This window comes from Trichechus manatus, unplaced genomic scaffold (assembly GCF_000243295.1).
Source record: "Trichechus manatus latirostris isolate Lorelei unplaced genomic scaffold, TriManLat1.0 scaffold00268, whole genome shotgun sequence".
Classification (NCBI taxonomy): Eukaryota; Metazoa; Chordata; class Mammalia; order Sirenia; family Trichechidae; genus Trichechus; species Trichechus manatus.
This window is the reverse complement of record NW_004444204.1, coordinates 412,100-438,547: the sequence shown is the minus strand read 5'-3', so window position 1 is coordinate 438,547 and position 26,448 is coordinate 412,100. Positions and strand designations below refer to the sequence as shown.

Here is a 26,448-nt window from a genome sequence, read left to right as displayed (position 1 = left end):
AATCTGCGCATGCGCCGCATCACTTACTCGGCTGTGGAACCAATCTCATTGGTTTCTTGGCAACAGTCCAGAGTACAGCTTTCCATTGGCTAAAAGCCTAGGGGAGCCAACTTCAAATGTTTCTTAGCAACCATCAAGTTCCCATTGATTGGCTAACCTGTCAGAAATTCAACATCCTTCGTAGCCGCCCACCAGTCTCTCATTGGTTAAATGACACGCGGAAGGCCAAGGATACAGGAAACGATCCACTCCCCGTTCCAGGCGCTAGGGTTGACTAAGTCAATGCGATAGGTGGAGCCAACGAGAAGGTACTACAGATGTCAATGGCCGATCCTACAAGTTTGCTGAAGGGGTCATGTCGGTCTTCCCAAGACAACTTTGTGGAGTTAACTGCGTTTGTTTCACCACGGGAAGGATGCTAGACTCCACGTTCCCGCCCTTTGCGGGCTGTCTACCCCCCCCCCTTCCTCCAGCCTTCAATGCCTGGGACGTGTAGGTCTTGCTACAGATGTCTTCTTCCACAGCCAGCCTTATCATCATCGCCTGGTCCCACGGGTCACATACCTTCAGTTCATCAGTGCCCTATACACTTCCCACTGCAAGGGCAAACCTAAGAGTTTCTCTGGTGTCTCCTTTTTGAAGCAGCTCAGCCCTCTAACCAGAAAAAGAAGAACTGATGCCCACCCTCACATTCCAAGGGCTTCCAGAGGCCGTAGAGACTTCAGCTGCCTAACACAGCTGCCCAAAACATAGCTGGTTATTACATGGAGTGAGCCAGAGTCAGAGGACTTCTGTTCCAGTCCTGATCTGGAATACTAACATTATGCACTGTACCAATTTCAACTTCCTTCTCTGTAAAATGGAATTGGACTAGATAATCTCTTAGGACTTCTAACTCTAACCCTGTGATTTTAGTCAAATAGGTGGCTTATCACTGGAGACTTCCGGTTCCTCCCAAAAGGTAACAAAAGAACTGGCCGTGCAGCAGCTCAGGAAGGCAGAGGGAAGCTGACTTCCCTACCTCATTTTCCACCAAGGCTGCAAACTCTATGCCTCCCTACAGAAAAACCTAAGCAAGGGTCCTAATAGACAAGACCTCACTGTAGCTGGTCAGGAAGGCCTATATCCAGAAGTCCAAGAGTTGTCACTCTGCTTCTTAAACAGGGAATAAAGCTAGGCCCCTTTGGGTCTTGGACAACATAAGGGCACAGATCTAAATATGAGTGGGTCTAAGTGAGGTATGAGAAAGCAGTCAGCGGGCAGTGGGGTTGGAGCAGGAAAGGCCATAACTTCACTTTATTTGTATTTCCTCCAACACAAAACCATCAAAATAGGAACAGAGATGGGTAGGGAAAGGGCTGAAAATCTGTTCAATCCAAATGTTCTCAGAATTATTCCAGGGAGCTCTTGAGGCTGAGTGCTTCAGACTCAGCAATAATTCTTCAAGCCCTGGCCTGAAATCTTCACAGATTGGTAGCTTGGACCCTGCAATTAACTCTTATCCTTTGCCCACTTTGATGTAAGGCAGGAAAGCAGACTGAAATACTCCTCTCTGATGGGCAAAGGGACTCACAGCCCAATGATGTACAACACCTTCTGTGCTACAGGAGCAGAACCGGAAGCTGCTTCCAAGACTGTGGATATTTGCAGGCAGGGCTAGAGGCCGATGGTATACGAGCGGCCTGTAGGGTTGTGAATGGCAGAACACACTGGTGCCGTCACAGCCCACTCATACCACACCTTCTTGGAATTGCTGCATCGCCAGAAACGCACACAGATAGTCTGGCCTTCACGCACCGTAATGGGCTGCTGTAGGAAGAGAGACAAAGAGGTTCAGGGTGAGGCTAATGAATAATATGTGGCAATGTATTGAGCTCTGCATAAATATGAAAGACTATCCTAACACTCAAGAAGCTTATTTGAAGTCTATTAAAACACTGAACAATGAGACAGTGAACGAATAATCAAAAGTATGCTGAGTATTGTGAACATGTGCAGGGTGCTATGAAAAAGTACCTATGAAAGGGATTGGTAAAGCTTCATTGGTCTAGGAGCGCAGGGAAAGTTTATCTGATAATAGGAAGTGACCTGAAAGATAAGTTTAACGGGGTGAAGAGATGAGCAAAGAATTTTCCTGGCAGAGGAAAAAGATGTGAAAGCCTGAGGCAGGAAAAAAGACAGTATTCAAGGTCCACAGGGCTGAAGAAATATAATCAAGGAGAACAATAGCTGAAAAGGTACGCAAGAACTAGATTGTGCTGAGTCTTACACGCAATGTTCAGGATTTTTATCTTTATCCTAAGGGCAGTGGGAAGAAATTGAAGGATTTTAAGCAGAAGAGAGGTATGATCAGGTTTGAGTTTTTAAAAGAAAACTCTTGCTCAAAGTAGAGAATGGGCAGAAGATGAACCACAGTAGACGTGAGGAGGCCAGGTTGAAGGTCACTATAGATATCTAAACACCTACAACAGTGGTCCAAAAGCATGTGAGAGCAGGATAACGTGGGTCACAGCCAAGTGTCATCCTGGGAGAAGAGAAGGGATAGAACACCAGTGGCAAAAAGTTACTCCTTGTTAACATCCCTGAAAACCCAACCAAACCCGTTGCAGTCAAGTCAATTCTGACTCAGAGACCGTATAGAACAGAGAACCACCCCATACAGTTTCCAAGGAGTGGCTGGTGGATTTGAACTCCGGACCTTTTGGTTAGCAGCTGAGCTCTTAACCACTGCACCACCAGGGCTCCCGTTAACCTACCGAGTCTTAAAAATGTGACTCCTACCTTAATGGGGAAAAGGATGGGAAACCATGAGAACATCCCAGGAGAGTGAGTCTCTGGACGGATACCTGTGTGGACAAAATAATGAAAAAAACTGAGGTCTCCACAGCTATGCCTTCTGCATTTGTTGGAAGAGGGTCTCTACTATGATCAGAGAAACAAGTAATCACTAGTCTTCATTCACTGACCCTTGGACTCCCCTTGAATCCAAATGAAACATGTACATAAGCTGTCCAGGCAGCACACCCTCATACCCTACCATCACTGCCCCCACTCACTCAGAGTTATGTCCTGATAAAGTACAGTCTCAAAGTAGCCAGCAAAGCCATGCAGCACTGTGTTCACTTCCACAGGAAAGTTCAAGGTACAATAGCGGTTGTTGTCAATCATAGGATCTGTCAGGGAAGAGTTGTGTGGGTGGTGAGGAGCTAGGAGCCCTAGACAGCTTAGTAAAACATGAGCAAGAACCACGAAGGGACACCTAAACAGCAAGGGAAGAAACCAGGAGGGTGTGCTCACCCCCATCCTGTCAGACGACAACCATGCAGGAACTTACCTCTGTTAGGATGGCTGAAGGTAAAACAGGGCTGGGGTGCAGATAGCTGGTGGAAGTTGTGCAGTCGCACCACATAGGGCATCTCAAATTGGGCCTGTCCCAAGAGACAGAGAGCTAGAGCTGGAGAAGACAGGCAGGAGATACCTACTTCCCAGGGAAAGCAGCTCAAGTCTCAGGGGCGCAGAAAAAGATAAAAACAGTTTCAGTTCAACTGCTATCCCCTACTTCCATTTCTTCCCTCACCTCTTCATCTTCTCCAGTAGAAGAAAACAGTTGAAGCTAATATAGAAAAAGGAGTAAAGAGAACTGCTTCCTTCCAGAAGAGAGTGGCTCTTTACCTCAGGGTCGCGGTCCTTTTCCCGACAGGCTCGGACCTCATTGTACAGCTTGGAGGAGGAGATGGGAGCCAGGAAGGAGGTGTACTCCCCAGGGATGCTCACACCATCATCTGCAGGGCAGGAGGGTCAAATTAGTTCCCAAGGGATGGAAATGGCTTGTCTGTACTAACTGAGGTTCACACCTGTCCCCCCACCATACACACATCAAAACAGATCCAGGCTGGCATGGGCATGGCAGGAAGAAGTATTCCAGGGCTGGCCTGCTCCCAACGCTTGTCATGGGGGATTCCACTTACAGAATCATGCAAGATTAAAACTAGAAGGGATCTAAAATATTAGAGAACTCTTTCCCGGGTTCATAACTTCTGTGGGTCACACAGCCCTTTCAGATTCTGATGAAAGCTAAACCCAAGGTGCATATCACATGAGCTCAGAGAGCTCACAGACCTCAGATTAAAAACCTCTGCTCTAGTCTTCTTCTCATTTTTCAGATGTGAACACTGATATTCAGAGGTTACTTCATCTGCTAAAGTCAGAGCCAGCAGAGCAGCAGGTCTCAAACCCATATGATCTGACCCTAAGTCCAACCCACCTTCCCCTAAATCTTGGAACCTCCTCCCAGGTTGCTGCCCCACCCACCATCACAGCCCTCAACCCCTACTAGCCTTCCCACCTGATAATCCATTCCCCTTACTCAGTACACCCCAGCTTGGAGACACCTTTTAGGAAGTGCTGGGCTCCATCCAGGCACTCAGGTGACAGTTCATTGTCAGCGAAGGAACCCAGAAGCTCACTGACAATAATGTCTGCTTTCTCTGGAGCCACCCATTCCCGCATGTCCGAAGAGACTACTGTCACCTGGCTTCCCCATTCTTCAAACTGCCAGTTCTCTAGCCTAAAACAGAGAAAATACAAATGAGGATACCAATGAGGAAAGTAGGCAGCAGGGACAAACTTCCAAATAAGCAGGTTGCTACTCACGTCACCACAGCGTTTGGGTTTTTCTCCACAGCATACAGCTTTATCCGCCGGTCAGCCTGCTTGGCTGCCCGCAGGGAAGCATTCACCAGAGGACCCCGGCCTGCTCCCAGTACCATCAGCACCCTTAGAAAGGACGAAGAGTCAAGTGGACTTGCATACAGAGGAGGCATGCAAGTCCCTGGGATCCCTGGGATTGTGGGGACAGCACTCACTGGACATTGGTATCCTTCTCTTCTTCTGGCACTCGGTCCAGCAGACATTTATAGATGGCCTAAGGGAAGGAGAGAAGACCTCAGCAGCACTCCTGGCTATAATCCCAATCTCACCCAGATCACCCTGGTCTTGTGCTTGCCCCAACCTGGGACCCACACTATACCTGCTGGTACTGAGAGTATTTGATGGGGTCCTTTTCGAATACTTCGTATGTCTGAGATTCCAGATTGTCCATAAGTGGCTAATGAATGACAGGAAAAAGGCCAAGTAAGTTAGCTAGTTTCTGGCAGGGACAATGCACCAGAACACCAAAAATCTTCCCATTGCCTCCTGAGTTTTGGAAGGGATTCAGGACACCTACTCACAAGAGACATCCCCACCATCGCTTTCCCCCTCTCCATGCACTCCAGACCCACCTGGAGTGGGGACTGCAGATAGTCTTCATATCCCTTGGCAAAGAGTTCATAGGCATTAGGTGGAGGGCGGTTCTGGCTCAAGTATTCCAAGTACTGAAGGTAGGAGCAAAACTCCTTCTCTGAGTGGTGGTTGCTACCTGTCATGATGAACTGTACCTCCAGCTGTGAAAGAAATCAGACCATCAGACCATCTTGCCTCTAACCAAGATTCTGGAGGTATTTGTATGGTTTACGGCCAAAGATTCTTGCATAAAATAAGGCCACAGGAGTAGTTCTCCACTTTATGCCCCCACCAACAACGAATGAGCAGTATGAGGATTCAATGAACTTATACAGTCTTCTTACGCTAAGTAAGGATCATCGTGGCTTAAAAGGCCCCAAGGATCTTTGCTATAACTTCTTAAATGAAAGCTTTTGCAAAATTCTCATGAGGTCTGGTTCCTTTTGAAAGATTTCTGGGGCTCCTACTGCCATTTGCCTTATCACTCTCGACACCAACTTTGCTGAAATTGCTCTCCAGAAACCAGAGAGGAAAAGTGTCAGCCCCACAGGAAAAAAGCATCACACATATATGTGAATAAGGCAAGAGAATCAGATGGATCATCTTTAGAACCATTCTACCACCCACCTTGAGGAGCCGGAAGATAAGCCTCTGATGCGTCTTAGAAAGAACAGGAAATCCCTTCTTATTGGTCAGGAAAATGCTGGTGGGGAGAATGGCTGCTTTGATGGGTTCCCCAAGCCAACGATCAATGACATGATTAGATGGGAGGTCAGCCCCAATTTCAAGAGCTAGACAAGGAAAAAGAAAGACCTGTCAACTGCCAGGCAAGAAGCCCTTCTTTGCTCCTTTGTGTTGGGTTTGTTTACTCATTTTCTTAAGAGCAAGGCTGACTCGGGTGCAGGGAAAGTAGCAAAACTGCCCAGCAGCCAAGTACACATGAGACTTTAACTCCTAATTCCTATTCATAGGTGGTCAGAGAGGGGATGACTACCCCAAGAACCTCATGGACTTACCCACTGCAATCCTCTTGCTGTAGTCACACAAAGTCCGGAAGTTGTGCCACCTGTCCGGGGGCAAATACAGCAACATACAGTCAAATTCATAAAGCCTACCAGTCACCAAGCTGAAAGGAGACCTCCCTAAAGGTTCCACCTGTACTTCCCCTCACCCTATATATAGATGCGCCAAAACGAGACATACCACATCCACGTCTTCTCCTCCCCACTATACTCTTCTGTGTGTGTAGTTGGTGCATTCTCGATGATATCATCCCGCAGGTCCTCTGGTGCCACTAAAGGGACCCGCATCCAGAACTGCACGTGACAGGCACCCTATTTAGAACTCATTGTGTCCACAAAGTTTCCCCCAGTTAAAAAGATCTTGATTCAGACCTCAAGTAAATACCTTTATATGCTTTTCCCAATTTGTGATTGTGTACGTGTACATAAGATCACTGTACACAGGGTCACTATGAGTCAGAAGTGCCTTCACGGCACCAAACAACATGTACATAAGGACAGGTATCTTGTGTTTGTCCTTTTGGAAATGTCTGCCTTTCCTTTATTTCAATTCTAAGTTTCCAGACATAAAATATTATACATTCTGTATGTTTTATAACTCTCTGCATACCATTTTTATTTTGGGGGTGTGCAGTACTGACGTTTTAATTCTGTCAAGTGCACCTTCCACTGAATAGCTGGGCATAAAGATACTTAGCACAGCAGACTACCATATTATACAGTAGGAAAAGAGCCCTCAGTCATACCATAGAAGAGTGGTGGCCAGTCTGGATGTGGTTGGTCAAAACTCTGGCCAGGTTAGTGTTATCCTCCTGATTGAGGGGCAGTAGGAAAGCTGGAAGACCCAGATAGGCCCCAAAATTCAGCTCCTGTAACATGGCCTGGACACAGAGATCAAGAGGAAAAGGTTAAGAGCCAGCGACCCAAATAGCTTTAACTCCATTGTATGAGACACCTGATTCACCAAGTTATGACAGGATAAACTGCTCTCCCCACTCAGCTCAGTTTCAGATCTAATCCTTAGAAAGATCCAGTGGAGAGGTGAAACACCCTTACCGCCTCCGAGTTCCTGCGGATCTTTTCCACTTTTGAGTCTGGACGAATCCATGGAGAAAGCTTTCCGACGATTAGTGTATTCCAGTCTGCAATCCCCCAGCCAGGAAAAGACAAAGACTGAATGAGCTTCAGCACTTTACTCTTGCTAAATTTCTTTCTTAGCAGGGAATAGAGAGTAGAGATGAGACACAAGGACTTTTTCTATCACAGACATAGAATAGTTTGATCTAAAATAGGGAACTAAGGCTTTTAGCAAGTAAACACGGAGAAAATAAGAGTGTCTGTATCCCAGGGACTAATCAGTATTCCCAAGTCAGGAAAGGAGGAGAATGAGGACTCTGATAAAGTAGAAGCTGTTACTGTCTCTAATAATTAAGGGGCATATGGGATGGTCCCTACCCCTTCCTGACAGCAGTAGGTCAGATCGTGTCTGGGGACCAGGCCGATTCTTAGCAGGTTCCTGAGTGAACTCCCTCTTGAAACGCGGGTGGAAGACAGGCATGCAGAGGAAATCAAACCTACAACCGCGACAGACCCAGAGTCATCATGTAAAGAGAACAGCAGTGCCCAGAGGTCCAAGCAACTGGATTTAGACTACCTAAATTCTGCACAGAGCCCTTTCAGCTGCCATCAGTCACCCCACTGGGCTGCTGAGTTCTGCCCACGTTGGAGCATATCAATTCCGCTGCACTGTGCCTCAATACCAGCCCCCCCAACCAAAAAAAAACAGACATGGAAAAGATGAGTAAGGAGAAGAGATGGAAATCCAAGCCAAGTAGAATTCTTTCTACTCTGCTGTCACTGGCCTTCCAGGGCTGTCACATTCAAATCTGCCCAAACATTGCCATGCTTCCCCTTTCTTTTCTCTTCTCTTGCCCCCTAACACTTTCTCCCACTCCTAGACAATAATCTCCACTCTACTCCCTCTTTTTGGGTTTATCCAACAATTGTCCCGACTTTTGGCTCAGTGACCACACACCGCCGTAAGTTTCTTTTCTCTCGCTCTTGGAGCCGAGAGTTCTCCCGCCTACATCCTGCCCTCTCCGATCCCCTCAACCCTGCCTCGGGGGGATGACTAGTCTGCCCCTCTCGGTCCGCGCATTCGGACCCTGGCTTCCGCTCGCGGAGGTCCGGGCCCTCACCCCTGTCTGGCCACAGCCCCCAACGTATCAGCTATTTCGGGGACACAATTCAGGTCCCTTCCGCTTGACACGCGGCTCCCACCAGCACCCCCGACCGCCATCGCCGCCATCTTTCTCCTTGCGCTGTCCACGCCGGGATTCCTTAATACTAGCAGCCAATCAAAAACCCTAGAAAAAGCTCCCCAGTAGGCGGGACGAGTCGCCTTAACAACCAGAGCGTCTTCTGCAGCTTTCGTACAGGAGACGAAGGTTTGGGGTGTGGCTCTTCCCGCCAATCGTCGGGCTGCACTGTGGCGTATGACGTGTCTCCCGAAGATCCACCAATCTCAAGGTCTGGTTCGATTTCCCATAATACTTCATGACATTGCAGACTTCATTGAAACTACAGGTCCCGTGAAACCCTGAAGTACAAGCTTGAAGTATCTTCACTGAGAAAGCGGTTATTCACTCGGGCCAGTGGCGCAATGGATAACGCGTCTGACTACGGATCAGAAGATTCCAGGTTCGACTCCTGGCTGGCTCGATGAGGTGGGAGTTATTATTATATACCGTAAGGTAATAATGTAGTAAGTGCTCCTAAAGAGCTTAATTTAGTCTCCCCCCGTGACTATTTTCTTACACATTTTCAGGCTGCCTTATCTTTTGACACTCTAATTTCATGTCTTAATTTGATTAGATTCTGCAGCCATCTTATTTCAGCTTTTCCCAGTTATCCCTTCAAAAGTGGTTTTTATGTCCATCTGTACACTGAGAAAACTGGATTAACATAGTTGGAGCTCTTAAAATGGGTTCTGCCTCCGTTGTATGTTACATTTTTAAATAGACCGTGGTCACTCTGCCACTAATTCCTGGTGTTTCTGTCTGAAACACAAAAGCTAAATAAACACACCCCTAAAGATCAGAGAAAAATAATTCATGATGAGAGATCTCAATAGAGGGGAGCCATGGAGCAGCCTGGCGTGAGGCCTGAGAAAAACTATGTGTTTTCCCATGTCAACAGCTGTATAGGGACGGAAAAGAAGGAAAGGAAACAAGCAAAGAAAAATATAGGAAAGGGAAAACCTGAAGGCAGGTGGCCCAACCGTATTGAAAGCCTGGCCTCAGGCGGGGAGGAGAGAACACAGCACAAGAGGCCCTAAGCAGGAGGCATTGACAGAACTGAGGGACCGACTGACAGGGGACTGTGAGAAAGAAGTCTGGGGTGATGCCCAGGGTTCTGGCCTCTCAGTGAGAGAAACAAAAAACGAGAGGTGCAGATTTTAGGGGAAATTAGGGTTTGGGTTTCGACGTGCTGAATTGAACGTCTAGAGGGCGCTGTGTAATAGAAAGTTGGATGAACAATGATGTGAACCAGATAAGATTTCGAAGTCACCAGACGACAAGTAGTGACTGAAGTCATGAGAGTGAATGAGATCACCATAGCCTGTGGGTGACAGAGCCCTGAGAACACGGGAAGGGTATATATAGGATAAGCGCTCCTCCGAGGAGCCCTGGATTCAATGTAAGTGCCCCAAAAGGAGGAAAACCCGAAAGCCAAAGATCTAAGGAAATGCCCCACCCAGCCTGAGGGGTTGGAGGTACTGTTATCCCATCTTAAGTCTTCATTTGATACCTGCAGGTCTCTTTTATTATAATTAATTGATTTTATTTTTTTATAACAGTTTTAGATTTACAGGAAAATTGAGCAGATAGTACAGAATTCTCATATAGCCCCACTCCCTCACCCCCACACACCACTTTTAACTTCTTACATTAGTATGATACATTTGTTACAATTAATGAACCAATATTGATAGATTATTATTTATTAAAGTCCATACTTTATTCGTATTTCCTTAGTTTTTACCTGATGTCCTTTGTTCCAGGATCCCATCCAGGATACATTACATTTAATCATCATATCTCCTTAGGCTCCTCTCTTGGCTGTGACAAGAGAGTTTCTCAGATTTTCCTTGTTTTTGATGACTTTGATAGTTTTGAGAAGTACTGGTCAGGTGTACTGTAGAATGCCTCTCTACTAGAATTTATCTGATGTTTTTCTCATGATTAGACTGAGGTTACGGGTTTTGGGGAGGAAGATCATAGAAGTAAAGTCCCATTTTCATCACATCATATCAAGGGTACATACTAGCAACATGATTATGACTGTTGATATTGACCTTGATCACCTGACTGAAGTAGTGTTTATCAGGTTTCTCTACTGTAAATTTACTCTTTTTCCTCCTTTCCATGGAAGGAAGTCACTGTGCACTGTAATTAAGGAGTGGGGAGTTATGCTCCCCTCCTTTAGGGTGGAGTATCTACAGTAGATTGTTGTCCACAGGAAGTCAGTGAGGGTTCTGCAGACATTCTAAGAGGTAAAAAAGAGTTGTGGAAGCCTGCTAATTCTGTGCCCCAGCTGTGCCCAGCCAAACTCTACATTCACAGACGACTTACTGGATGTTACTTCTCCTTCAGAAGCTAATTATCTGGATTGTGGACCATTTGTGTCCCTGGCATCTCACTACTGATGTCAGGCTGGTGGCTGCTCTTTTGGTTGTTAACTAACCCGTCCATGGGTGAGAAAGAGAGAGGAAAATCTATGAAACAATAATGGTCAGTTTGGCCATCAGTTAAACTAATTTTCAAAAGGATTCACGTAAAAGGAGCCTGGAATTTCTGACTAACCTTAAAGTAAGTTTTTTGTTGTTAGAAGTTTCATTTGCCTGTGTTGTCTTTGTTTTTCCAGTCAGAATGGCCTCAGCTGTGTGGCAAGCATGATGCTGAGCAGTTCCCCGTAATTCCATACACACATTTCACTCCACTATCCTACAGCACTGGTCTGTGCCATAAAAAAGCGGCATGTAACTGTGGGTCTGTCTATATGAACTTTAGAGGAGCAAGAAGGGAAGGACTGAAAAAGAAGTAGAGAACCTTGTACAGGACTTGGCCCTAGGCAAAAACCTGAAGTTGGTGAGGGCTATCACTCTTTGCTTCCCTCTGCTCTGCTCTCCAGGCTAAACTCGTGTATTCAGAATCATGTGAATCACCTTTATAGTACAGGATGCAGGCTTTTGCTGGGATGGAGGTAGGGAGATGGTGGAACAGAAGGGAAAATACCCTGGTTGAGAAATAGTGTTATTTTCTCAAACGGGAGTAAGTGACCAACAGGCTACCAACAGAAAAGTAGAGACTCTTCTGGAAGGGAAGGAGTACTCACTCCAAGATAATCCTCCCCACCAGGTTTTGGGTGGTGTAAACAGTTAAGTGCTCCACTGCTAACCGTTAGGTTGGCAGTTTGAACCCACCCAGAGGCACCTCAGAAGACAGGCCTGGCCATCTGCTTCTGAATGGTCACAGCCTTGAAAACCCTATGGAGCAGTTCTGCTGTGCACACATGGGGTCACCATGAGTCAGAATCCACTTGAGCCAACCAGGCCCTCCAGCATTCTCACTATCAGGCCCAGTCCTTCTACTTGATCCTGGTTTTTGTCCTTGTTTAAATACCTCCAGCCCATTGTAAACCCTCCTTTCATCTTCTCTTGTGCTCCCCTCCTCTCTCAGCCCTCGACTCCCTCCCCAGACCCACCCTTACTCACCTCTGTGTCTGCCCAGCCAGCTGCACTCTTCTACACCAAAATAATGGCCTGTTTGACCCTCCTACTGCTCCAAATTGCTTCTTCACAATCAAGGCTGTCCTCTAGCTACAAAAGTGGCAGAGTTACTGAGGCAAAATAATCTATGCCAATTTGCATTCTCTTCCTTGTCATCTCTATTATACAGTATTTATCTGTCAAAATGAATGGAAAGTAGAAACTGTTTTGGAAAATAGAAAAACATGGAAAACTACCCAATTTATTTATGAAGCCAGAATAAATCTAATAGAAAGACCTGTCAGAAGTAGCACCAAAATACAAAACAAACAAAAAACTATGGACCAATCTCACGAATATAAATATAAAATTCCAAAAATATTTAGGATTAACAAATAAAATTCAACAGTATATGAACATAATAATTATATACTACAACCAATTAGGGTTTATCCCAGGAATTAACATAAGGTTAGGTATTAGGAAATTTATTTATATAATAAGTCAACAAGAAAAACATTTGATCATTTTCAATAGTTACCAAAGAGAACATGGCAAGTCAATTCCCATTTTCTATAAACATTTGTAATAGACTTAATATTCTTCATACATGAATGTATATGTATGTATATATGTATCTATAAAGCCAACAACTTATGTAAAGATGAAATAAAACAAGCATGTCTAGTCTCATCACTGAGTTATTTAATATTGTTCTGAAAAATCCAATATAATAAGACTTGAAGTAGAAAAAAGGAGTCATAACTTTTGGAAAGGAAGAGGCAAATTTATCATTGTTCGCAGATGATATGATTGTATACCTAGAAAGTTCATTAGAATCAATTTTTAAATGATGAGAATTAATAACAGCATAGATACAAGACAACTATAAAATAAATCTGTACTCTTCTTATATACTAAGAATAACCAGTTAGAAGACACAATAAAGATATCCCCCATAACAAGATAGTTACAAGCATGGCCTCTGAAGCCAGATGGCAAGAGGTCAAAGTCCTGCTCATCCATTTGCTAGCAATGTGAACCTAACCCCTCTGACCTCAGTTTCCTCATTCATAAAATGGGAATGTAAATAATAATTCTTACATCATAAAACTGTTGTGAGAATTAAATAGTTAATATAGTAAAGCATTTAGAATCTACCCTACAAACAGTAAGCCTTCAATGTACATTAGCTATTGTGATTAGTATTTTCCCTGTTCACCACCATAAAGTATTTAGCTGTAACTTTACTGAAAAATGTAAGGAATATATAGAAGAATATATTTTCTTTCCTATATAAAGAAAATCACAAAATTTTACTGAGACATAGAATACTGGGAAAAATGGAGAGATGAGCCATGTTCTTAAATGGAAAAAATGAATCTTATAAAGATGTCAATTCTTGCCAAATTAATTTCTTGCTTTTTACATTCAATCACAATTCTAACGGAATCTTTTGTTACTTGATAAAATACCGCTTATCTGTAATAAAAATCAGACAAAAAAAGCAAAGGAAATTCAAACAAAGAGGACAAAAGAAAGGGAACTTGCTCTATTATTTTTAGACCTTTCCTCAAACCCTTTATGAAACAAGCAATATATAAATAAGAGCTACAATGTGCAGTTTGTATATGAATAGACAGAATAAAAGAGCCAAACCAATAGCCTCAAAATAGACCATTTGTATGTGTATACATGTGTGCAATTATAGATATGAATTTAATTTGTTGTAATAATAACAGCTAACATTTATTGAACCCCTATTTTGTGCTAGGCTCTATGAAAAGCACTTTACATTGGATGATGTCCCTAAATCTTCACAAGAACCCTATAAGGTAGAAAGGGTTATCCTTAAATGGGTGAATAAACAGGCTTAGAGAGTTTAAATGACTTGCCCACCTAAGAAGGGTTTTTTACACGCAGTATAACCATAGGTCATCTAACCGGGATCTTAACTTTAAGACGTATCATTTATAATTTTCCTTCTAGAAGGCTATCCTAGAACTAAGAGAAATGCTTATTGTAGCATTTTTTTATAATTACAAAAATGTAAAACATCGGCTTGGCTATCCAATGGCGGAATGGTTAAATAAATCATCCATGCAATGAAATCGTAAGCAGTCATTAAAATTGGTGTTGTCAAAGAAAATTTAATACAGGGAAATTCTTATGATATTGAGTGACACAGATTACAGATTGTACATACAGAATGATCTCAACTATATGGAAAAAAATCATATTTTCCAAATTTTATATAATGAGCATGTTTATATAATATAGAAAACTTTTTTTCCATATAAAAAACTCATGCTCTCTCCCAGGTCTTTCTGCTTGTTTAAGCCCTTCTTTCGTTTGAAGGCCTAACCAAGGTTGCCCTCTGTTCCTGAAGGCTCCTATAGATGTCCATCCTTCAGCAATCACTCTCCCCTCAGAGCAGTAACATAATAGTCCTTGTAGGCAGGCTAACATTTATGAAGCCCTACCATGTGGAGCCCCTGGGTGGTACATATGGTTAACGGGCTTGACTGCTAACTGAAAAGTTGCAGGTTTGAGTCCACCCAGAGGTGCCTTGGAAGAAAGGCCTGTAGATCTACTTCTGAAAAATCAGCCATTGAAAACCCTATGGAACACAGTACTACTCTGACACACATGGGGTCACCATGAGTAGACACCGACTCAACCGCATGCCAGGCACTTAAAATATATTATCTCATTTAATTATTGGGACATAATCTTGTGAGGTAGGAATTATCAATATACCTTTTTTGTAGGTGAGAAAACTGACGTTAAGTGTCTCGACCAAAGTTTTGCTTAAATTAAATGGAAGAACCAGAATAAGAATCCAGTTCTGATTCCCAAGTGTGTTGTAGTGCAAGGAATTGCCTATATTCATGAGGGATAAGAATCAGGATCAGCACAAAGCTGGTTCCTCTGAGGTGGAGGTCACACATACCTCCACTCTTCAACTTCTTCACCATTTCTGATACCAGCCCTTCCCCCACGGCACTCTCTACTTCTTTGCTGGGTTCAATAATTCATTGCAATGGCCACACAGAACAACCATACTCACAATTATGTGATTTATTAGGCTACAACTCAGGATCAGAATCAACTTGGAAGAAACAGGAACAACTCAGGATTAGGATCAGGAAGCACAAGGCCTCCAGTGATCAGCGGGTACAGCTTCTCTGCCACTAACTGGCCCCCTCATAACAAGTATAGCAGCCTGCTCATCTCTTTCAGCTGCTGCTTTCCTAGCAGCAGCTTTCCACCATCAGGCCTCTCCGCCGTTGATCTCTCTGCTCTCAGCCTCTCTGCTGCTAACTGGCCCAGCTCATAGCCAGTAGAGCAGCTTCAGGACCACTTGGCTCCCATGTGGCTCTGCTTCTCTGCCAGCCCAGCTCTTAGCCAGCATTTTTCTCAGGGTTTCAGCCATTCATATATCCCAATCCTTGTCAGTTACAAGGTTGGGCCTCCCTCACCAGAGCAGAGTTCAGCCCATCCTTAATTACCCAAGAGATGTCAGTTAATTCATGTCTTGTTAATTATCAGGCAAAAGTAGCACACCATCAGGTTGTTTACAGCTTACTCACAAAATGTCAATCAACCCAGGAAGTCCCCTCGGCAAAAGTAACAAACCCTCTGGGGTAGAAAAACAACTTGAGACCCCCTACCCTTTCCCCACCCAGTTGCTTCTCCAAAGAACTAGGGCAAAGGTAACTCCTCAGGGCTTAGGGGAAAAAAAGCTCCTAAGCTATTTTTCCAAAGAACCGAGGAAAAAGGCCACGTAAAGGAACTAATGTAACCACACCAAGCCATTGCTTTGCTTTTACAACAGCATTTCCCAAAATGTGGTCTAAGGACCTTGGAGGGTTCCTGAGACCCTTTTAGTCGGTGTGCGAGGACCTTCTACATGTTTGTGTGGGGTCAGATTTTCTTTGTTTACTTCAACCAAAAACAACATGTCACCACAGAGAGAATGCAGAGGCAGATATGAGAATCCAGCTGTCTTCTCTTAAACCAGACGTTAAAGAGATTTGCAAAAATATAAAACAATGCCACTCTTATCACTAAATTTTTTCTTCTTTTAGAAAATACAGTTATTTTTCATAAAAATGTGTTATGTTAACATGCATGGGATGATTCTTTTTTTTATTGTGCTAAAATACACAACATGTAATTTACCATTTTAAAGTGTACACTTCAGTGAAAATAAGTATAATCACAATGTTGAGCAACTGTCACCACTATCTATTTCCAGAACTTTTTACCACCTCAGGGCTTATTATTTTTTTCAATTAATTAATAAACACTTTAAATTTTTCTCAGTGTTAATTTTTAAAATGGGAAATATTTATTGCTAAAACTCACATAATCAAACATTCTTGGGAGTCCTCAAAAATCATTAGGAGAGTAAAGGACTCGTAAGACCAAAAAGTTTAAGAACCCCTGCTTTACAACAATCTGCCCTCCAAGAGCTTCCAATGTTGTAGATTGGAACAAACATATTTCCCAATACTGTGATGACAAGGCAGTGCATGATAAGCACTGTAAAGAATTCAAACAAAGTGCTGTGGGGATTTAAATGATAGAGCTTTTCTAGCTGACATGATAATGAGGGAAACAGAATTTGAGGTGGGCCTCAAAAATGATAGGATTTTAGGAGCCGTAGAGTTATCGCCAGGTGGATAGAATCAAACAAGTATAGAAATGCATGAAAGGGTTAGTAAGCCCATCAGGGCAGCTTCGGGTGAGTGGAGAGTTTAAGTAGCAGGGGAAAGGATGGAAAGCTGAGCTGCACCTTGAGGGCGTGAATTTACAGCCAAGCCATATGACTGACTGTGTGTGGTATGCAGTGGAGAGACCTGAAGTGTTTTGAACAGAGAAATGACAAAATAAAGTGAAAATTACAAAACACTTATGAAAGGCAAGTCAAAATCATAGTGAAAATTCATCTGGCAGTAGTTTGCAAGGTGGGCAGAGGGGCAGTTAGGACGATTTGCAGGGGTCCAGAATGATGGCCTGAAGCAAGGTGGGCAGGGGCAGGGGAGGGATGTCCACTGGCCAGGGTACCTGGTCTCACAAGGTGGCAGGGCACTGGTTTAGGGTCTGGCCACAACTTGTGGGCCTAGAGCCTCCATTTTGTTAGCAGACTCCATGTGGTTCCAACTCCCTGGAACAATTAGCAGAGACTAGTGTTTATGCTTCATTGCCAGTGTACTTGGGAGGATAGCGCTTTATAGTGGCAGCAATGTTCATCTGATATACAGGGCATCCCCCTCCCAGAGTCAGAGATACCCGGAAGGCCAAATCAATAAACATAATGCTATTTGGAGGGTATCAGACAGCAGGTTTTGGAGCCAGATTGCTTTGGTTTATGCCGTGGCTCTTCAATTTACCAGCTTTGTGACATTGCACAAGCTACCTAACCTCTCCACACCTTACTATCCCGATTTGTAACCTGAAGATTGTAACAGTACTTACCTCAGAATTTTCTATGAGGATTAAATAACTTATTACAGGCAAAGTGCTTAGAAAATGTGTCTATTACCAAATAGTTCCAAAGTTCTTTATAGACAGGTTCATGGAAAGAGCTTGCACCCAGGCCTTGTTCCTGCCTCCAGTGTAGTGGTTCTCTCCAGTGGCGTAACTCATATCCCCAATTCAGTGCCTCTTTCAAACAGGTCAGGGTTGGACAGAAACTGGAATACCTTGCTGACCCTTTTCTAAACTCTAGGCTCAGCATTTGCTTTTGGTTACATGTTCTTTTTCAGCCAGGCTTGGTACAGTTAGGTCTCTCTAAACTTCAGTTGTATTTTCCTGAGACCAGGCCTTAGCAACTCAAATACAAATCATCTTTCAGGGTAAATTATTTCTACAGATTGTTAATTTCATCCATTATGAATTGACTCCTATATTGTCATTGCCTCAGTGTACGAAGAAACAGCCAGTTCCTTTAACAAAACCTAGCCCAGACCCTTCAAGATGGGTAATGGGGAGAGACTTTTCATGGGGTGAGGGGCAGCACAGGGAGGCTGGGCCTCAAGGATTCCCCTCTCCCTTGGGGATCTCCAGGCTGGTCTCTAGGGGGCGCTGGGTCCCCTATTTGTGGTGACTGAGGAAGAATGCAGCATCACTCCCCAGGACACCTTGATATTCACCCTTCACAAAGAACCTTGAGGGAACAGATTTTATTTGTCCAAGAGCCTCAGGGTTTAACCCAGTGCGATCCTAATCCAAGTTCTGGAGGCTACTTACTTTACCTTTCTTTAAGGAGGAAAAATCAATAAGACTTATCAAACGTGGTAAGAGGCAGTAAAGAAGTATTACTGAAAGAATGAAGGTGAGGCTGTAAATGTAGATAGAGCTCTCTTCTGAAAAGTGTGAGGGAGAGACAGAGGGCAGCTGAGGTCCAAGATGCTAACCCTCAGCTCTCACTGTCATACAGCCTTCGAAATCCCCTTCCCATCTATTCCACAACAGAGGTGAAGGGCACCTCCAGCAAATGCTCCATCTCCAGTCAGTGTGAAGAATGAAAGGACCAAGACAAACCACCCTGAGCAATGAACACTCCTTTTGCCCCACCCCCACCCGCGCCATGGAACAAATATTTTGAAAGATTTCTTTACCAAACTATATTCATAAGTTCAGTAATTAATCTATTTTCCTGTGAAATAACTAGAATTAACATACTTGATTTACCAGCAAAAAACAAAGACACTTGAGCAAGATATATGCGCAATGATATTCAACGAAGCATTTTTGTAATAGGGGAAATTGGAAACAATTTAAATTATAACTATAATACTTCATGAAGTATTCTTTCCATACTTTTTAACCGTAATTTCATGAATCATTAGAGTGTAGTTATAATTTAACCATTTTCTTCCTGGTATAGTTATAATTTAACTGTTCTCTTTGTGGTAGATATTTAGATTGTTTCCAATTTCCCCGATTACAAAAATGCATCGTTGAATATCATTGCGCATATATCTTGCTCAAGTGTCTTTGTTTTTTGCTGGTATTATAGTAAATCAAGTATGTTAATTCTAGTTATTTCATGGGAAAATAGATTAATTACTGAACTTATGAATATAGTTTGGTAAAGAAATGTTTCAAAATATTTGTTCCATGGCGCGGGTGGGGGTGGGGCAAAAGGAGTGTTCATTGCTCAGGGTGGTTTGTCTTGGTCCTTTCATTCTTCACACTGACTGGAGATGGAGCATTTGCTGGAGGTGCCCTTCACCTCTGTTGTGGAATAGATGGGAAGGGGATTTCGAAGGCCGTATGACAGTGAAAGCTGAGGGTTAGCATCTCGTACTATATGAAGAAGGATGCGGCATCAGGATTGGAGGAAGACTCATTAACAACCTGTGATATGCAGATGACACAACCTTGCTTGCTGAAAGTGAACAGGACTTGAAGTGCTTACTGATGAAGATCAAAGACCGCAACCTTCAGTGTGGATTACACCTCAACATAAAGAAAACAAAAATCTTCACAACTAGACCAATAAGTAACATAATGATAAACAGAGAGAAGATCGAAGTTGTCAAGGATTTCATTTTACTTGGATCCACAATCAATACCCATGGAAGCTGCAGTCAAGAAATTAAACAACAAACCAAAGACACAAGGGAAAGATTAGTCCAAAGGACTAATGGACCACAACTACCACATTCTCCACCAGACTGAGTCCAGTACAGCTAGATGGTGCCTGGTACCACCACCCACTACTCTGACAGGGATCACAATAGAGGGTCCTAGACAGAGCTGGAGAAAAATGTAGAACAAAATTCTAACTCACAAAAAAAGACTAGACTTACCAGTTTGACAGAGACTGGAGAAACCGCAAGAGTATAGCCCCTGAACACCCTTTCAACTCAGTACTGAAGCCACTCCTGAAGTTCACCTTTCAGCCAAAGATTAGACAGGCCCATAAAACAAAACAAAACTAAATGGGCACACAAGCTCAGGGGCAAGGATGAGAAGGCCGGAGGGGACAGGAAAGCTGGTCATAGGGAACCCCAGGTCAAGAAGGGGAGAGTGTTGACATGTCGTGCAGTTGGCAACCAATGTCACAAAACAATATGTGTATTAATTGTTTAATGAGAAACTAACTTGCTCTGTAAACCCTAATCTAAAATACAATTTAAAAAAAACTTGAAAAAAAATCAAATGGCATATTGCATTGGGCAAATCTGCAAAAAACCTCTTTAAAGTGTTAAAAAGCAGAGATGTTACTTTGAAGACTAAGGTGCGCCTGATCCAAGCCATGGTATTTTCAATCACCTCGTATATGTATGCTAAAGGTGGACAATGTATCAGGAAAATCGAAGAAGAATTGATGTTTTTGAATTAATGGTGTAGGTGAAGAATATTGAATATACCATGGACTGCCAGGAGAATGAACAAATCTGTCTTGGAAGAAGTACAGCCAGAATGCTCCTTAGAAGCGAGGACGGCAAGACTTTGTCTCACCTTCTTTGGACATGTTATCAGGAGGGACCCTTCCCTGGAGGGCATCATGCTTGGTAAAGTAGAGGGTCAGTGAAAAAGAGGAAGACCATTGTCTTAGTTATCTAGTGCTGCTATAACAGAAATACCACAAGTGGATGGCTTTAACAAACAGAAATTTATTCTCCACAGTCTAGGAGGCTAGAAGTCCGAATTCAGGGTGCCACCTCCAGAGGAAGGCTTTCTCTGTTGGCTCTGAGGGAAGGTCCTTGTCATCAATCTTCCCCAGTCAAGGAGCTTCTCAGCACAGGGACTCTGGGTCCAAAGAACAAGCTATTCTCCTGGCTGTTGTTTCTTGGTGGTATGAGGTTCCCCCTGTCCCTCTGCTCACTTTTCTGTTTTACATCTCAAAAGAGGTCAGCTTAAAACACAATCCAATCTTGTAGATTGAGTCCTGCCTCGTTAACATAACTGCCACTAATCCCATCTCATTAACATCATAGAGATAGGATTTACTACACATTAGGAAAACCACAACCAGATGACAAAATGGTGGACAATCACACAATACTGGGAGTCATGGCATAGCCAAGTTAACAGATATTTTGGGGGGACAAAATTCAATCCATGACAACCATCAACTCAACAGATGAGATGGATTGACAGTGGCTTCGACAATGGGCTCAAGCATAGCAATGATTGTGAGGATGGCACAGGACTGGGCAGTGTTTTGTTGTTATTCATAAGATCACTATGAGTCAGAACTGACTCGACAGCACCTAACAACAACAACATACTCTAATACTAATATTAGCTAATATTTATGTACATATATTTGCATATTTATAGGAAAAGGTCTAGCATTATACACACCAAATCACTCTGGTTACTCTGGCGAGGTGGACTGGAGTAATGGTGCATGTTGGAGGGTGGGGAGCGTGCGTGGTGCAATCTTTTACTTTTTACTATATATACTTCTGTTTTGTTTGAATTTTTTAGAAAGCAAACTTTTTTAGCCAATAAACGTTTTTAAAAAAATAGTTTGTGAAGAACTGTTGCAGGCAAATGTTCAATATCTCTAGATTTTGGAAACATGAAAAATAGCTCACTGCCCATCATTAGGCCCTTTAAGGAACCAGAGCTGTGAACCACGGCCTTGGAGGCCATTTTTCTTTCTTAGGCAGTTGAAAATCTAAAACAGTTCTCAAACCCTAGCTCCCCAAAGGAGTCTCGATTGATATTTTTCTCAATTTTTGATCATTTAAAATGAAGGTTTTCTTTGGTATGTGATTTGTTCATTTCTAACGCTGTGCCTTAATACACTGTTCCTTCCCCTTTTTCTGCCCATATCTGTGGCTTTTTCCAGAATTCTATCCCAAACTCACCTTCTCTACAAAGCCTGAACCAAATCTGCCTTTCCTACTTAGGCTCTACCTTATAAATTTCTGGTTCATTTCTCTTGGTTTGCAACCACATCTATTTGCATTTCCTGTTACTTTATATTCCTAGGCTGTTTTTGTGCCTACTATTGTCTATAGATTATAAACATTGAGGACAAAGTTCTTTTTTTTTTTTTACTATTATCCTTATTATTTCAAATACCAAAACCCAGTATGGTTCAGGATGAGAGCATAATTAAATTATGAAATGCTGAATGCCATAATAAATACCAGAAAGAACTATTCTGAGATTTTTGAAGTTCATTTCCAGATTCCACAGGAAAAATATACCTTTGTATACTAGAGAGATTTGGCAGTGACCATCTCAAGCTCAGCAAAATTAATAGTGGGACATTCTGACCTGATATGGCTCTGGTGTGATGTAACGCAAAGTATGTAATGTTATCTATTATTTATTTGCAAAAATGTTTAACATGAATTTACTCAAGTCTCTAGACCTAACTTCCAGTTTACAGCATCGTCCAATAGAACTTTCTGAAATGGTGTGTATTCTATATCTGTATTAATACAGCAACCATCAACCTACTGAAATTTTAATTTTAGTTAAGTTTGAATTTAAATAGTGCAGAGTGATGAATTACTTAGTATGGCCCTTCTAGCCATATTAATTCCCACCAAATGACTGGGTGGGACTATGCAAATAAGATGCTTGTGGCCCACCAAGGGGATTGGATAGCTTGCTAATAATGTAAATAAAGTGTATGGCACCCTTGTGGGTGTGGGACCATGCAAATAAGGTGTATGGAACCCTAACAAGGGAATTGGTCAGTTTTGCCATCCTGCTTAGCTTAAAAGAGAGCCAATCCCAGAGCAGGGGGCGGGACCTGGCTACACCAAGAAAAAGAGATGGGAGCAGAGCGCATCCTTTGGACCCAGGATCCCTGTGCTGAGACCCTCCTAGACCCAGGAGACACAGATAATCAGAGAGCTGTAACACCAGAGATGGTGAGAGATGTCCAGAAGTGCAGCAGAGAAATGGCAGCAGCAGAGGCAGTAAAACCAGAAGACCAGCATGAAACAGCATGGTGGGTGTGCTGACCCACGGAGCAAGAAAGCTGAGCGCCTTCAGGCAAGAGTCTTGCTGGCAGAGTGGAGTGCCTCTGGGCACTTACTGGCAGAACTAATAGAGCTTTGTAACACTTGCCCGAGTTGGGCGGAGGCCAAGGGCCAGAGAGAGACGTGCTTGCAGGCATGGCTGAGAAGAGACTGTCCTGATTGAAGAACTGTATCCTGAGCATTCCTGAACCTGAATTGTAACCTGTTACTTTCCTAATAAGCCCCATAATCTTGAGTATTGTCTATGAGTTTTGTGTAGCCACTGCAATGAATTATTGAACCCAGCAGAGAAGTAGAGAGTGTAGTGGGAAGGAAGGTTGGTGTCAGAATTGGTAAAACGGTTGGAGGGTGGAGGCATGTCTTACCTCTACCTCATAGGAATCAGCCTTGGGCTGGTGATCTTGATCCTTGTGAAGTTAGAGAAGGTCATACACCCTCACCATGCCATTTTTACAAATAGCTACCTGAGGCTAGTGGCTACCGTATTGGACAGCACAGGAGAGGAACAAGTTAAACATTACAAGAAAACAATTAGACAACGGAACATTCTACAATATAACTGGCCAGGATTTTTCAGAAGGTAAATTTCACTTAAAAAAAAAAAGTGTGTGGCAGGGGGATGTGATGGTTAATGTTATGTGTCAACTTGGCTAGGCCATGATTCTTAGTATTATGTAATTATCTTACATTTTGTGATATGAGGTAAGGGGAGTTTTCTTGGAGGTGTGGCCTGTATCCAATATGGAAGCAGTATATGGATGTTCTGGCAAAGCTCTCTCTTTCTCTCTCTCTCTCGATCCTGCATCTGACTCGTCATTATCTGACCTCCGGTTTTTGGGATGTGAGCTAGCAGCCTGCCTCCTGACCTGCAGATTTTGTGATTCTCAAAGCCCTGTGAGCCAGCAGCCTGCTGTCTGACCTGCCGATTTTGGGTTCATCAGCCCCTGCAACCATGTGAGTCAGGAGAAGCCTCCAGCCTGATGCCTGACCCACAGATTTGAGACTTGCCAGCCTCCACGACTGCACGAGCCATTTCCTTGAAATAAATCTCTCTATATATACATTTATATATATACATGCTTCACTGGTTTTGGTCCTCTTCAGAACCCAGCCTAAGACATTTGGTACTGAGAGTAGTTCTAGAAGAACAAAATCATAAGGATGATTCTTCTGAATTGGTTCTCAAGTCTGGCTAGTCTTAAAGGGGCTGATGACTCTGCCTCCAGTAGTAAAGAGGGCATTGCTAATCCATGGTGTGAGGTGGCAGTAGACATACGCAAAATATCACCACCACTGGATCAAATATTTGTGAGAGACAAGGCTCTGGTTGATTACATATTTGATACTTTCCTACAATTTTGTCAGAATAAGAAGTATAAGGAAGCTGGTTGGTTGGTCCTACTTTTGCTAAGCAAAGTGTTGAAAGAAAGAGAAGAGCTCAAAGCTTCAGTCACAGCTCAAGAGCCACATACAAGACATGAAAGTTGCCACTTGTGCCCTGAAAGAAAGCCTTATTTCTTGTAGTAACAGAGTTGATATTGCTGAAAACCAAACCCCGAGTCTTATCGAAAGAGTGGCTGAATTACGATACCAATTGAATTCCTAACCACAAATGTGTCTGAAGTTAAAGTGAAGGCACAGATTGGGAAGAAATGGGATCCTGAAACTTGGGATGGGGACATATGGGTAGATAATCAGGAAGCTGGGGACATTAAGCCCCTAAATTCCGTGAATCACTCCTGCCAACAGAACCAGCCCTCTTACTCCCATCTGAAGAGATTACTCCATCTTTGTTTGCTAAGCCATCCTCCCCAGGAAAACCATTATCCCTTCGACCCGCATCTGATGAGATTAACCCAGCTGTGCCTGAAGAATCTTTGAGATATCGCCTGGGGCAGTATCTCGGGCATTGCCTGAGGCAGATACAAGACATTGCTGAATGTCCCCAGGACCCACCCTCACCACCCATTTTCTCTTTTAGATCTATAATTAGACTTAAGTCACAGCAAGCCCCAAGAGGTGAAGTACAGAGTGTGACCCAGGAGGAGGTACACTACACTCCAAAAGAACTGCTTGATTTTTCTAATATATACAAACAGAAATCCAGGGAATATGTGTGGGAATGGCTATTAAGGGTGTGGGACAATGGTGCACGGCACATAAAGTTGAATCAGTCTGAATTTATTGATATGGGTCCACTAAGCACAGATTCTTCATTCAGTGTTTCAGCTCTAGAAGTTAGGAGAGGATCTAATAGTTTATTTGGTTGTTCACTGAATCATGGATTAAGTGATGGTCTACACTAAATCAAGTTGAAATGACAGACCTGCCTTGGTATACTGTAGAAGAAGGTATCCAAGGGCTTAGGGAAATTGGCATGTTAGCGTGGATTTATCAGGTTGAACTCACAGACCCACCCATGGAGTGCTCAGAGGATACACTTTTTACCACAACAGTGAGGAACAAATTTGTGAAGGGAGCCCCAGCATCCTTGGAGACTGCTGTGATTGCTATTTTATGTAAAACAGATTTGACAGTGGGAATTGCCCTAACTGAATTAAGACACCTAACTACAGTGGGCCTGATTGGACCCTGTGGTGGTAGGGGCCAGTGGTAGCACTTAATCAACAAAGACAAGGTGGGTGTAGTTACTGTAATGGACAGCAGAGTCAAAGTAGTTAGCAGAATACTCTGACTCATATGGACTTATGGCATTGGCTACTTAGTAATGGTATCCCTAGGAGTGTAACCGGTGGGGAATCTATGAAATATTTACTTGATCTGTACAAGCAGGATAATTCTAGGTCAAGTGAACAACAGGCAAACTTGAATCACTAGAATAGACAGTCACGGCCCCTCAATCAATTCCCAGACTTGAGTCAGTTTACAGACTCACAATCCCTTGAATGAAGGGGAGGCTGGGTCCCCTTGAGGAAGGACTCCACTACACGACCAGAAATTTATACTTTTAGTTTTTCTTTCAGCCTTCCCCAAAGGCATCTGTAGGCTTTTACGAGTGACACTGTTTACTGGGGAAAAGGAAATAATTGGACTTTTCGGGGAATTACTGGTCACTGACTCTGAACTGACACTAATTCCAGGAGACCCAAAATGTCACTGTGTCCCACCAGTCAGAGTAGGGGGTGTATGAAGGTCAGGTTATTAAGAGAGTCTTAGCTCAGGTCCATCTCACAGTGGGTCCAGTGGGTCCCTGAACCCATCCTGTAGTGATTTCTCCAGTTCCAGAATGCATAATTGAAATGGACATACTTAGCTACTGGCAGAACCCCCACACTGGATCCCTGAGATGTGGAGTAAGGCTATTATGGTAGGAAAAGCCAAGTGGAAGCTATAAGAACTTCCCCTACCTAGGAAAATAGTAAACCAAAAGCAATACCAC

General features: G+C 43.3%; 1 protein-coding gene and 1 non-coding gene across 3 annotated transcripts; one reads left to right on the top strand and one right to left on the bottom strand.

Moving 5' to 3' along the window:
* Window positions 1-1,273: 1,273 nt before the first annotated feature.
* PRMT5 (protein arginine methyltransferase 5) lies at window positions 1,274-8,843 on the bottom strand. Of its 2 annotated transcripts, none has more exons than XM_004389928.2 (17): window positions 8,504-8,843; window positions 7,761-7,879; window positions 7,362-7,447; window positions 7,052-7,186; window positions 6,487-6,599; window positions 6,300-6,349; window positions 5,911-6,074; window positions 5,283-5,444; window positions 5,030-5,107; window positions 4,866-4,924; window positions 4,654-4,776; window positions 4,392-4,567; window positions 3,673-3,782; window positions 3,335-3,428; window positions 3,057-3,173; window positions 2,782-2,846; window positions 1,274-1,809 (listed from the first exon to the last, which is right to left on the bottom strand). In XM_004389928.2, exons 1-17 carry the CDS (start codon window positions 8,611-8,613, stop codon window positions 1,657-1,659), a joined length of 1,914 nt encoding a protein of 637 aa, XP_004389985.1. In that variant the 5' UTR covers window positions 8,614-8,843; the 3' UTR covers window positions 1,274-1,656. The 2 variants fall into 2 exon arrangements, with proteins under 2 accessions (XP_004389985.1, XP_023580678.1); XM_023724910.1 differs by having other exon boundaries at window positions 1,288-1,806; window positions 8,504-8,826.
* Window positions 8,844-8,953: 110 nt separating this feature from the next.
* Window positions 8,954-9,026, top strand: TRNAR-ACG (transfer RNA arginine (anticodon ACG)). The gene has a single exon. It is a non-coding gene; the product is annotated as a tRNA-Arg (tRNA).
* The last annotated feature ends 17,422 nt before the right edge of the window (window positions 9,027-26,448 follow it).